Consider the following 12,773-nt stretch of genomic DNA (forward strand, 5'->3'; position numbering starts at 1 on the left):
CTGTCATTCTAAATGTCCACTTATTTAACCAAGCTCAGTCATTCTGGGTTGGTTTTTTTTTTGTCTAATTAAAAAAAAATTTGGCAGTGGCTTCTATTTTAAATGCCCCAATTAAAGTACAGAAGGAATTTAGTGATACACTTTAGATAATATAACTTTAATAAATTACAATAGAAACCATTTCCATGTTTACCCTTTTTATATGTGTAACATCTAAGTCAAAAAAGATGGCAAGGCTTGGAATGTCATTTCCAAAAAGATAGTTGAGCTGTAGCTATGAAATGACAATAGAGTGATGGAAAAAATAAAAAGGGGAATAGCTTCCTTTTTGGTTTATGTTTTATCAAATTATCAACTTGGCTGTCTTTCCTTTTTGGAACTGACTGATACTTAGAATGAATTATTTTAACGTCATGGAGAAAGAAGCAACATGGTCTCTAAAATTTAAGAAAAAGGGAAAAAGAGATTTAAAGATATATTTTCTGTATATTATGTGTGACCGCTTCAGAAAATAATACAGTATTGGGCATCAATCCAGAAAGAGGAGATTAAAAAATAACTGGATTAAAAAGTATCTCTGCATCCCAATTCAGATGTTTATTAGCTTTGTGACAAGTCATTGAACCTTTTCACAGCCTTGGTTTTCCTCATCTGCAAAGTGGGGGTAACAATAGAACCGACTTCACAGAGTGCTTGGCAAGGTTCCAATAATATAATCTTTGTAATGTACTTTGCAAACCCCCATGTGCTCTAGAGATATCAGCTGTTTTTATTATCATCCTTGTTTTTTTTTTCTGTTTTTCAGATATGCCTATTATTATTCAGGATTAGGAGGAGGTGTTTTAATAGCTGCTTACATTCAGGTTTCCTTCTGGACCTTAGCTGCTGGACGGCAAATTAAAAAAATTAGGCAAAAGTTTTTTCATGCTGTTTTACGACAGGAAATAGGGTGGTTTGATGTCAATGACACCACAGAGCTCAACACACGGCTCACGGAGTAAGTATTCTGTTAACTTTTTTATCATGTGTTTGGAAAAATGCCTCTTTTTCCCCCTAAGGAAACAGACATAAATTACATGAAAATATGTACTTTTTACAGAAGGATAATGAAAGGTCCCACTTTAAGGCTGTACTATACATGGTGATCGAATCAGATAACCAGACAAATCTTTCTTTTGGCCATCCCAAGCTATTGCCTGTTGTTAATTAATTGGCCTGGTTTCAAGGTGACTTCTCCTCTGAGGGTCAGGGAAAAGTCTTCAGAGGGTGTCGGAATGGTGATACGCCTTCCACTGGTCTAACTGTATTTGTGTTCAATGCATCTGCTTATGCATCTGTCAGTTTGCGCTGTACCTTTCCACTGAGAATGCCATGACCGTAACCGCTCAAGTGTGATTCTTTTTTTAGTGACATCTCCAAAATCAGTGAAGGAATTGGTGACAAAGTTGGAATGTTCTTTCAAGCAGTGGCAACATTTTTTGCAGGATTCATAGTGGGTTTCATGAGAGGATGGAAGTTAACCCTTGTGATAATGGCCATCAGCCCCATTCTGGGACTTTCTGCCGCTGTCTGGGCAAAGGTAGGTGAAACAAATGAACCTTTAGGTGTAGCTTTTCTGGTAATTAGGAGACCCCTGCTCAGGATAGTTTTCTCCATAATTCAGTTCAGTTCCACAAACATTGATTAAGTGCATCCCATGTGCCAGACACTGAAGCAACATAGTATGATGGAAAATTTGGTGTTGTACTCGAATTCAAGAGACCTGGGTTAGGTTTCTCCCCCTCGTACTTGCTAGCTGTGTGATTATGGACAAACTACCTTGATGTATCTGAACTTGTTTCCACAGCTGTAAAATAGGGATTAATAATAATAATGAGGATAACGAATATTTATATAACACCTACAATGGGCCAGGTGCTTTACAGTTTTTATTTCCTTCGATTTTCACAATAATCCTGGGAGATTACTTACAGGTTGTGGTTTTTCCTCTGTTCTCTAAGAGGACCATGACATCAGGGAGATGATGACATGACTTGCAATTGAATTTGATTTGAGTGAGGAAAAGCTGTGCAAGGTCACCAGCCTCACATTCTCCTCCAGAGCCAGATATCGATTGGGGTGATCTGAGCTGCCCTCTTGGGAACCCAGCTGGCCAGTTCCAGTTGAATAACTCAGCTTGTGCCCTCTATTCCCCTCCCCTCTCCTCTCCTATCATGCCCTTACCTGAGGGTGTTCTGCCCAAAGGAAGATAAATTTTGATGGCCGAAATCTACCTAGTTAACTTGGGGTTTCCTGGCTAGATTTCTTTCTCGAAGACCAAGCCTTAAACCCAATTCACTCAGGATCTCATTGATTGGGAAACAATAGATCCTTTTGCAAGCACCACTTAATGGTTATTTTTTTGGCCCTCTTGGCTCAGAGTGAATGTAAATACTAACTGTTTGTCTTTTGGCCAGGAACCCTGAGAGTCTTCCCCTCCCAGTTTGATTTTTTTTTTTGATTGAAGGGACCATCCCTTGACTCACTTCTTAATGAGGCCTATTCACTGAATGGGCATCACCTCACTCAAAGTGAGCACTTGAAAAGACTTTAGCTTAAAAAGGGCCAGGTCTCCCACTGCGTCCTGGGCCATCTCTAGTTCTCCTGGTGAATATCAGGCCACTGGACCCACATGGCTCTGGTGGAGAAAGTGAGAATGGTGACCATGCACAGCCCTTCCTCCCTCAAATCAAAGTCAATTCCCTGATGTCATGGTCTTCTCTGAGAATGAAGGACAAGCACAATACACAACCCTGGAAGATAGGTGCTATTATTATCCCATTTTACAGCTGAGCAAACTGGGGCAAATAAAGGTTAAGTGACTGGCCCAGGGTCACACAGCTAGTACTCATCTGATACTGGATTTGAAGCTAGGCCTTCTTGACTGCAGGATCCTTCATCATCTAGCTGCCCCTAGGTCCTAGGGCCTAGGATAATGCCTATAGTACCCAAATCACAAGGTTGTTCTAAGGAATAAATAAGACACTACTCCCTTGGAGACATGTGATGGAGAGTCCCTAGTCCCTCACTCAATTTCAGAACAGGAATAGATATCCCTGACTGCCTTCTGTCAGTTATAAGAATCTCTTAATTCTGTGGATCCAGAATGCTGTGGATATACTTAGCTGCTCAGACTTCTCCCACCTGTTGACCTCATACAACTCTCTAAGCTCTGGAGAGCAGAGGAGGGGACATACCCTTCTCCCACTGCCTACCCCCCACCTGGTTCCACAATCTACGAACTCAAGGTCTCCCAGAGAAACCTTTGTCTAGGATGGAGTTGCCTCCTGTTTATTTTAAGAAAGAAGGCATAATCAGAAGGACAGCCCCGTCCTAGACACAGGCTTGTCTAGGGGACCATGAGCTCTCAGCTTGTGGCACCAGTGGCAGGGAGGGGAAGAGAGGGAAGAGGAGGGAAAGGGCAAGCCCCCCACCCCAACCTACTCTTCAGGGCAGAGAAAGTTCTATGAGTCTAGTAGGAGGAAGAGACCTGAAGAGCAGAGATTCTAACTTTACGATCTCCTGGAATTCTGGGCTCAGTAGCCAGTTAAAAGAGTGGGTCTTCCTAGCTGATAGGAAAGAGTCAAAACGTATGTGCGCCAACTCTGAAGTGAGGAGGGGGCAGGGAGGAGCACCTCCATCAAAATTGGTGAGGGGGCGTTGCTGCTTACGTAAAGTATTTTGTAAGTCCTGTGCCACAATATAAATGCCTGCTGTTCATATATGCCTTTTTTATGAAACTATGTCTAGATGGTGCTAGATTTACCCTATTTCAAAATGTCATGGGTCCTATCTAATACAGAGGCAGTTTTTCTTCCAGATTAGAATTTCTTAAAATAAACTGTCATCCATTCAATTTAACTTACATTTATGGTATTGTCACACAGTGCCTTGGCAGATGATTAAGAGAAGGACCAAACCCTTCAACTGTGTCAAATGACACCATTAAATTTGTTTTACTGTAATTTCCCCTATTTGTGTAAATGTACTTTAAATACAAGTAATTACAAGCAGATATTATAATTTTACTTTGAAATAAAAATTTTCATCTTACTATCATTGATAATATGTACAAATATATCACATCAATTGATGCATCTTGCTCCTTTGAGTTATTCTTAAATACCTATCCTTAATAAATTATTAAATTGATTTTAACTAAGCCAGTCATGGAAACAGATTTTTTTTTGTTTTTGGTATAAATGCTTGTCATTCATTTTGGTACTTGGCAAATCTTCCAATAAAATTAAATAAAAATTTTTATAAAGTTTTTATTGTGTGTTCTTAGCACCTCTCACAGCTTAATAATTCAATCTAACAAGTTATTCAGTACCTTCTAAGTACCAGACATTCTGCTCAGTATTAGAAATACAGACACAAAAAAGAAGTCCCTGTGCTCAGAGAGTTTGCGTTCTGTTTGGGGAGTAAGGAAATGACCTAAATGTTCACACAAAAGTAAAGACAATATTTCTTTGTAGGGTTTGACTTTTTGTTTTTGTTTTTGTTTTGGACTGGCTCTACATTGTGTTTTTTGTTTTTGGTGTAGGGAACTCCTAGCGAAGAAGACCCTTCAACAAAGCATATCAGCACCTGCTCTACAATTTGTAGCCTTAGATGGCTGGGACGCTGAGGGGTTAAATGACCTGTCCCTGATCACAGAGCCAGTATGTGTCACTGGTGGGATTTGAACTCAGGCCTTCTGGATTTCAAGACCAACTTTTCATCCACCATACTTCCCAAATGGCTCCCAAATACAGCATATATATTAAATAAACACTAATTTTATTTTTGCAAAGGGGGAGAGGATTTTAGAATAATACAAAAAAATGACATTTTGCCCAGCAATAAATTAATATATAAGCTGTTTACATTGATAAACGGACTGCAGACTCTACAGCCAATTCCTAATTTTCCTGGGGCTGACAATTCATCTTGCAAATTATGCTTCTTATTCTGTCTCTCCTCCTCCCTCCTGCTGCCTGCTTTTTGGGCATTTCATTGCCAGGGAGCTGACCCATAATATATCAACAATTATCATTGTTATTCATATAGGAAAAAAGATGAAATCAATTACTAAGTTTTACTGTTCTAGGTCAACAATTTATTATCATTTTTGTTTATAATAAAGGAAGGGAAATCAATTACTGAGTTTTCTGTCCTAGGTTAGCAATTATTATCATTGTTATATGTAATAAAGGAAAAAAGGAGATGAAATCAGTTATTGAGTCCTGGGGGATGCTGGGGAATGCTAGGAAAATTTTGATAGGAGAAAAGAAGAGAAATTCTTAGTGAAAGTAGTCTGTGAAGATAATTTTTTATAGTTCTGGAAAACTGTCATGAGTGTGAGGCCTACCACTTCCCCTGAGCCATTAGGGCATCAGATCAGACAGTTCTGTGCCTGCCCTCTTCAATTGTTTCTAAACACATTCTGCCAAGACCATAACCATACTGGAACACTTGATAGCATGGTCTCATGTGGACCGACTGGGACACTTCTCCACTTCCAGTTACTTTTGAGGTCGCAAAACAGGATTTCATTAAGGGTTCTAACCCATGTCTTCTGATCCCCAAATCCATCACTTTTCCCCCAGTATCCCACTGGCTCTTCAGTAAATCCAGTAGGTCAAGACATATTTAAAGGATGGAGGAGAAAGAATGAGGAGGATGCAGAGGTGTCTAGAATGATCCCTCTGTCATTGGTATGCTGGACTGTGAATCAGCAGCTATCTAAAAAATAGCAAAAACATTTATTGGCTGGGCTAAGCTTCCGAAAGAGAAACCCCCATCAATCTTTGTTTAATTATTAGTTCTGAAAACACACACACACATGCACACACACACTGCACTAAATCTTTTTTTTTTATTCTTTCTCTTATCAAAGGTCTAACCCATTTCTAACCCACTCCTAGGTTTCTCCTGATCTACCCAAGAAGCATTGGGGTTAATGATCAGAATAAGAGAAGGAAGAAGTTAACTTCAGTTAATGAAAGTATCTCTCTTCAATTTCCCCTAAATTCAAAGAAGATGAATGTGCTTCGGTTTTATTGTCATTCCAGATACTGTCTGCATTTAGCGACAAAGAATTGGCAGCCTATGCTAAGGCTGGCGCAGTGGCTGAGGAGGCACTGTCTGCCATTAAGACTGTGATAGCCTTCGGGGGACAAAACAAAGAACTGGAAAGGTCAGGATTTTCTTTGCACACTCTAATGGGATGAATTTGGTAGGTCTGTTTTTCTTGGAGGGGGGGGGCAGGTGAGCTGGTTATTTCTAATGGTAATCTTTTCTCCACTGATGTATCTATGTAGCATCTTTGTAGTTCTAATGGATGAACAATAGCATTCTTTTAAAGGAAGGGGAAGGCAAGGGAACAAGCATTTATAAAGTGCCTACTATGTGCCTTAGCACAAAGTGCTAAGCGCTTGACAAATATTATCTTGTCTGATCCTCACAACTGTGGCAGGTAAAACGTTTCATCTTTACCAACCACACAACAACCCTACAAGGTAGGCTTACTACTATCCCCATTTTACAGTTGAGGAAACTGAGTCAGACAGAGGTGAAGTGACTTGTCCAAGGTCACACAGATAATAAGTGTTTCAAACCAGATTTGACCCCATCTTCTTGACTCCACATCTGGCACTTTATCTACTGTACCACACTGAGAAAACCCAATCAACTAAAACCTAGACATTCATAACAGTGTAGTATTACGGAAAGCACACTGGATTTAAAGTCAGAGGACCTCAGTTCAAATCCAAGCTCTTCCACTTATTGTGTTACTACTGGGCCTCTTTGGGCCTCAATTTCTTTATCTGCAAAGTGGCAGAGTTGGACTATATTTCTTCTAAGGTCCCTTCCAGATCTAAGGCTATGAGCCTATGAATTCATATTTTCATAACATTTTAAGGTTTACCAAACATAATTTTCCTGACAGCTCTCTTATGAGCCAGGTGGTCCAAAGCATTATTACATTTTACAGAAAAGAAACCCAGCTCTCGGATAACATCAGTGATTTGCACAGAGTCACACAGTTATTAGAGTGAGGATTAAAACCCAGGGCTCCCAGCTCCAACTCCCTCTCATCTAAATTGGGGGTGGAAGGGCAGCGGGGTGATTCATGCAGCAAAAAGACTCTGCTTTGCAGAAGAAATGCATCCAGAGTTCCTTTAAAATAGTAAGCACAGCCTAATGTATTTAAAATGTGATTCCGTTTTTAAAAATTCAAGTTGCAGAAGTGTGGATCTTTTCATATGTCACATCTGTGAATCATTAAAAACTCCATGAGAAATTTTCCAGGGTTGGTACAAAGGTCCCTGATTACCCCTCTTTTCCCTTTCTAGCAGTCCCCTAAAAAGTGTTCAGAAAAGCATCAGAACTGGCCATCCAGTTGGGCTGTAGATTGTTTCAGAAATTCTCTACCCACACCGGCAGACCTGCCCCCTCCCCACCCCCACCATTTAAATTGAGCATCTCAGCAGGGGAATGTAAAGGAAGGACTTTCTTTTGTAACTTCACAGTGTGCCAGGGAACCTTCCAGAGGCAATAGGAAATTACACTGAATGTTTGAAATCTCTTAGCTATCATAGGCTGCCTGGAGGATGTGTATAAAAGATCCATCCTACTGTCCATGTAAATCTTCATTTCCATTTTCCTTTCCTTTCTTTCTATTCCTTACCATCTCTCACGCATCTTCTGTATTCTCTAACCTCTTATTCTGTTTTCTTTTTCTTTTTCTTTTCTTTTGCTGCTGCTTCCTTGAGTACAATATTCTCCTCAGACTACTCTGACTCTCATTTGGACCACATGAGGTCAGGGTAATCACTGCTGCCTCCTTTAGTCCTGGTAAGCAAGTAGCCAAAGTGAATGCAATAATGGAACATCCACCCCTCAGGTTGGGATGCTTACGCAGGCTGTCTGCTGATATTAGATCTTACTGGAAGGGCTGATAAGCACAGCAGCAGATGTGGAATGGTAAAGCTTGGGTTACTAGACCATTCTTACCTTTGTGAGATCCAGGCTCAGCATCCTAAGCAGAGAAGGCCAGATTTTAGGGACTACATTAATGTATTGCATATGGATAGAAAGCCAGCCTTGAGGGTCAGAGAGATTGAGGTTCAAATCCTGCTTCTGATACATTCTGACATGTGAACCTGGGCATCACCCAACTTCTCACTGTCCCATGCAATTTTCTAAGACTATACAATATGAGAGTATATTAACATGTTTCCTATCAAAGAATTACAAAGTAGTCTGTTCTGTTCAAATAGATCTTATTTCAATGAAAGGCCAAGAAAATGATCTTCATAGGATAAAGAATATGGGTGATGATGAGATTTTGGAGTCAGAAAAGACCTTAGCGATCACCCAACAATAAAATGAGTATAAGCTCTTTGAAGGCAGGGACTGCTTAGCATTTATCTTTGTATCCCCAGCAGAGTTCATAGTGCATAGCAGAGACTTACTTCTCAATAAATGAGTGAAAGAATCTAGTCCAGTCCCTTTATTTTACAACTGAGGAAACCGAGACCCAGAAAGAATCAGTGGTCAATCTAGATTAAGGACACTGGTCCCTTGATTCCTTCTTCACTCCAAGGTTCTTTCCACTACAACAAAATTATATATGTCAAATGTTTTAAACCTCAGTGATCTATATTATAATTTTATCTTGACACCTTAGGTTCAATTACTATTTGCTAATTATGGAATTTGTACATGGACAGTCCAGATTCATAATAGCAGTATTTGAGTAGCAATCACTTTCTCCATCCTGTGATGATAAGTGGGTGTTTTTTCTACTCTTGTATGCCTTATCCCTTCCAAGGATCAAGGGTTCCAGATTTTTCAAAATTTAACTCTAGTCATAGGAAATAGAAAACTTCCCTCACCATTTCTCAAACTGAGGAATACAATACGCCTCCATTGACTGATCCAGTGGTTATATATTAAAAAAAAAACCTCAAGGGGGAGCCCTCCTCAATCCCCAGATTTCAAATGTAACATCCATTCTTATGATTTTCTTGTCATCTGGTGCAGAGACAATGCAGTAATATTGAAAAGTCTTCTATGTGGTGCTTTTTAGTGTGAAGTGAAGATTCCTTCTGGCTGCAGGAAGAAATTGGGCTGTTATGTCTTTAACTCTTTAAGGTTGCAAAATAGCATTAGGATTTTGGGACTTAGCTTGGCATTATCTCACCTGCCTTTACCTCATTCCTACATTATGATGAACTCATCCCCTGAAAGCAGTGGTCTGAATATAGGAGTGAAGAAGACTCGAGTCCCTTGGTCAGAAGACAGTTTATGGACTTGCCCCAGGAATAGTGTTCTGTACTGTTATGGTCCAAGAGAGGTAGGTCTGGGTTAGTACAGAGCATTCGCTCTGATCCTGGGTCATCCCAAGTTTGAGCAGTTTTAATCGGGAGTACAGGACTATTCTTGGACTGCCATGGTGATTTGGATCCTCAAACCCTCCAGCTTCTTAGATCTGATGATGATTCAGAAGGCACATTCTCATTTTTATTCTGATTTTTTCTCCCCTCTTCAATTTCTGTTAGGTATCAGAGACATTTAGAAAATGCCAAAAAGATTGGAATAAAGAAAGCTATATCAGCAAACATTTCTATGGGCATGGCCTTCCTGTTAATATACGCATCCTATGCACTGGCTTTTTGGTATGGATCTACTCTAGTAATATCCAAGGAATATACTATTGGAAATGCACTTACAGTAAGTAGATATCCATGCAAAATCCATGGAAAATCTGAGAATATTAGTTATTCATTCCCCCACTCATTTTTACTTCCCCTTCCATAAACCTTTTGTTTCTTCCTCTTTGCCCTCCTGGTCCTTTGACATTAAGGTTTTAGTTTCTGCCATTATGTAGATCATTTGTTTTCCTCTCTCATCTTTGGCAACCAATAGTTCCCAAAGTCCCAGCTAGCCATATTGCAAATGTGTGCCACTAGACTTAACAGGGACCTTGGCAAGAGAGTGTGGATGGTTTCAGTAGAGAGGTCCATGTTCCAAGTACCACCAAATGTGGTCACTGGGTCGGATGGTTTTGCTTAACTCTATTTTACTTTTGTGTAACAAGAGGTAGCCTCATTGGGTGGGGTGTAGGGAAGTAAATTTGGAAATGTCTGTGCTATAAAACAAAAGGCATCAAGAAGGCTTATTATTAATTAAAATGATCAGGACAAGTCATTACTCTTTTAGTACCTAACATGACGTCTTGCAAAGAGTAGATGCTCAATAAATATTTATTGAATGAATGAATAACACATAATTCCAAGCACTTACCTTACTGATGGTAGATTAGAAGCATTGCTGTCTAGGGTCCACCAAGATCTACAGCTTAAATCACACAGGAGATATGATCCAAATTTTGATGGGGGCAGGTACACAGTGGGAAACACTGAATGTTAATGGACAGAGGGCTAGTAGCAAGCTTATATATTAAACCTTTACTATTTTGTGTACAGTTCTTTTTCAGTTCTGTTTTATATATGGAAAGGCCTGACTTATTTGGTGTTTAAGTTCAAAAATTAAAAATTAAATTAAATTCTTAGAAAAGGAATGGGCAACATTGGAATCTGAGAAGGGGATTGACTAGATCTGGTTTCTAAATGTAATCATCAATAGAGGGCTAGACTTAGGCTGAGACAGGCAGGAAGTTGTAACCTGTCAGGTTAGAGAAAAGATCTCTGAAATGAAATGGATAGTGGGACCTACTGGAGCTGTGGTCAAGCCTAGGAAGTCATTTAAGAGTAGGTGAGATAGGAACTGGACTCATGCCAGAAGAATCCAATATGGTAAACCCATGGAAGTTTGCTGCCAAATTCTGCTTTGTAATGTCCTTGCCTTTTGCCTGATCTTTGGGGGCTGTGAGACAGGGGAACAATGCCTGGATTACCTGGAGCAGTGTCTTCATCTCTTTCAGCCAAAGAGCTTTTTGCGTCTGTCTCAAGGGGCAGTCATGTGTTGTCAGGAAAGACACGAGACTTTTCTGGGGGAGAGAAGAAATTAGAATCTGCCAAGCCCACTTGTTATCTTGTCCAATTCCCCAGTCTAGGACTGGGGTCCCTAGCCAGGGTCCTCATGTCATCTTTATCTATAAAGAATATGATTATCATTGCTGCTAAGTATGCTTCATAGTATTGGGAAAATGTCAAACTTATTTATATACAGTAAAATTTCAGCTATTTAAAACCTTTGAGAAATACATTGTTCTATTAGCTGAGTTTTCTTCATATCTGAAGTTTCATCCAATTAAGCACCATAATGTTTATTTTAAGCATTTTATATGGAAATTTTAAAAATGATTGCCTTATATCTTAGTTTCCTGAGCAGGGGTTAATTAAACATAATAAAATCTTTTCTTAATGACTCAGAGTCTCCATTCTGAACAATAATCATTGTACTGAGCAGTATGGTATGGCAGTTAGAGGATGGGGTTTTGAGTCAGAGTTCAAACCCTGGCTCTGCTGATTACTACCTATGTGACTTTGGACAAATCATCTAACTCTTTGGGCTTTAGTTCCTTTTTTTTTAATTAAAGGAAGGGGTTGGACTAGACAGCCCTTTGACATCTCTCTCGGTACCAGATCCTATGAAGTCATATACCCTTATTTCTACTTTCCACAGATAGGTTAAATAAACCAAGAATCCAAGCTCTTACTACCATATCCTGGACATTCCTGAATGATGTGAATTTATTCTCTTTGTGAAAAAAATACAAATTCAAATTGAAAGGTGAAGTGTTTGGGTTGTGCTTAAACAGTAACCCAAAGTTACTTCCAAGGAATCTCAAAACAGGATATCTGGGCAGGAGTGTCTTAATGTGCTTAGTAAGATATTTATTTCAAAATGTGCTTTTTATGAGAGAATTTTGCAGACCAAATCTCTTTGTTGGTTTGGCATGGCCCATGCTCAGTCAGGTTCTTAGGTGTCTTATCTGTAGCAACCCCTAAAGCTCTATGGAGGAAAAAAAATCATTTGGGGACAATTAATAAAGCCATAAGATCTTAGATGCAGCACTGGCAGAGACTTCAGAGGCCATTCAGTCCAAAACTCATTTTACAGATGAGGAAAACTTGGCCCAAGGTGATAAGCATTGTAAGAGAAGGCTTACTCTCCATAGACTCAGCCTTAGAATGCTGGAACTAGAATGCATATCTGACCCTGCAATGGTCTAGGAAAGCAGCAACGGAAAGTTATATTTGAGATTTGTTTGTTGAACTGCAAATGTATACATATGTATGTATGTATGTATGTATGTATGTATGTATACACACACTTAGGGAAAATTGAAACATGACTGTTTATAAAGTAATAACTTGGATAAGCCCTGTGTAACTTTACCCTGCCCCTAAGCCCCCAAATTTCTTCAGAATAATCTAGCTGGGTAAGGTTTACTAGATGACATCGTGATCCTAGATTTGACTGTCCACATTTTCTCCTCCTGTCTTCTCCATAGGTCTTTTTTTCAATATTAATAGGAGCTTTCAGCGTTGGCCAGGCTACACCGTGCATTGATTCATTTGCTAATGCAAGAGGAGCAGCTTATGCAATTTTTGATATTATTGATAACGTAAGTCATTTGTTTTCTTAATATGTAAAAAACATACTTTGAGGATTGACAAATTAAATCTAGTTTAAGGGTGCATGTGTAAAATGGATTAAATCTGCTTCTCTTGGTTATGGGTGATGGGAGTGACATTTTTGTTTATTTGAACATT

At 39.4% G+C, this 12,773-nt stretch overlaps 1 protein-coding gene across 1 annotated transcript in view; it reads left to right on the forward strand.

Moving 5' to 3' along the window:
• Positions 1 to 12,773, forward strand: part of LOC118850266 (phosphatidylcholine translocator ABCB4-like) — a 124,237-nt gene that overhangs the window by 38,509 nt on the left and 72,955 nt on the right. Inside the window, exons 6-10 of the mRNA XM_036759530.1 lie at positions 806 to 997; positions 1,408 to 1,579; positions 6,096 to 6,220; positions 9,591 to 9,762; positions 12,512 to 12,625. Coding sequence (XP_036615425.1) covers positions 806 to 997; positions 1,408 to 1,579; positions 6,096 to 6,220; positions 9,591 to 9,762; positions 12,512 to 12,625 — 775 coding nt within the window. The remainder of the gene's footprint in view (positions 1 to 805; positions 998 to 1,407; positions 1,580 to 6,095; positions 6,221 to 9,590; positions 9,763 to 12,511; positions 12,626 to 12,773) is intronic.

Source organism: Trichosurus vulpecula, chromosome 5 (assembly GCF_011100635.1).
Source record: "Trichosurus vulpecula isolate mTriVul1 chromosome 5, mTriVul1.pri, whole genome shotgun sequence".
NCBI classification, from domain to species: domain Eukaryota; kingdom Metazoa; phylum Chordata; class Mammalia; order Diprotodontia; family Phalangeridae; genus Trichosurus; species Trichosurus vulpecula.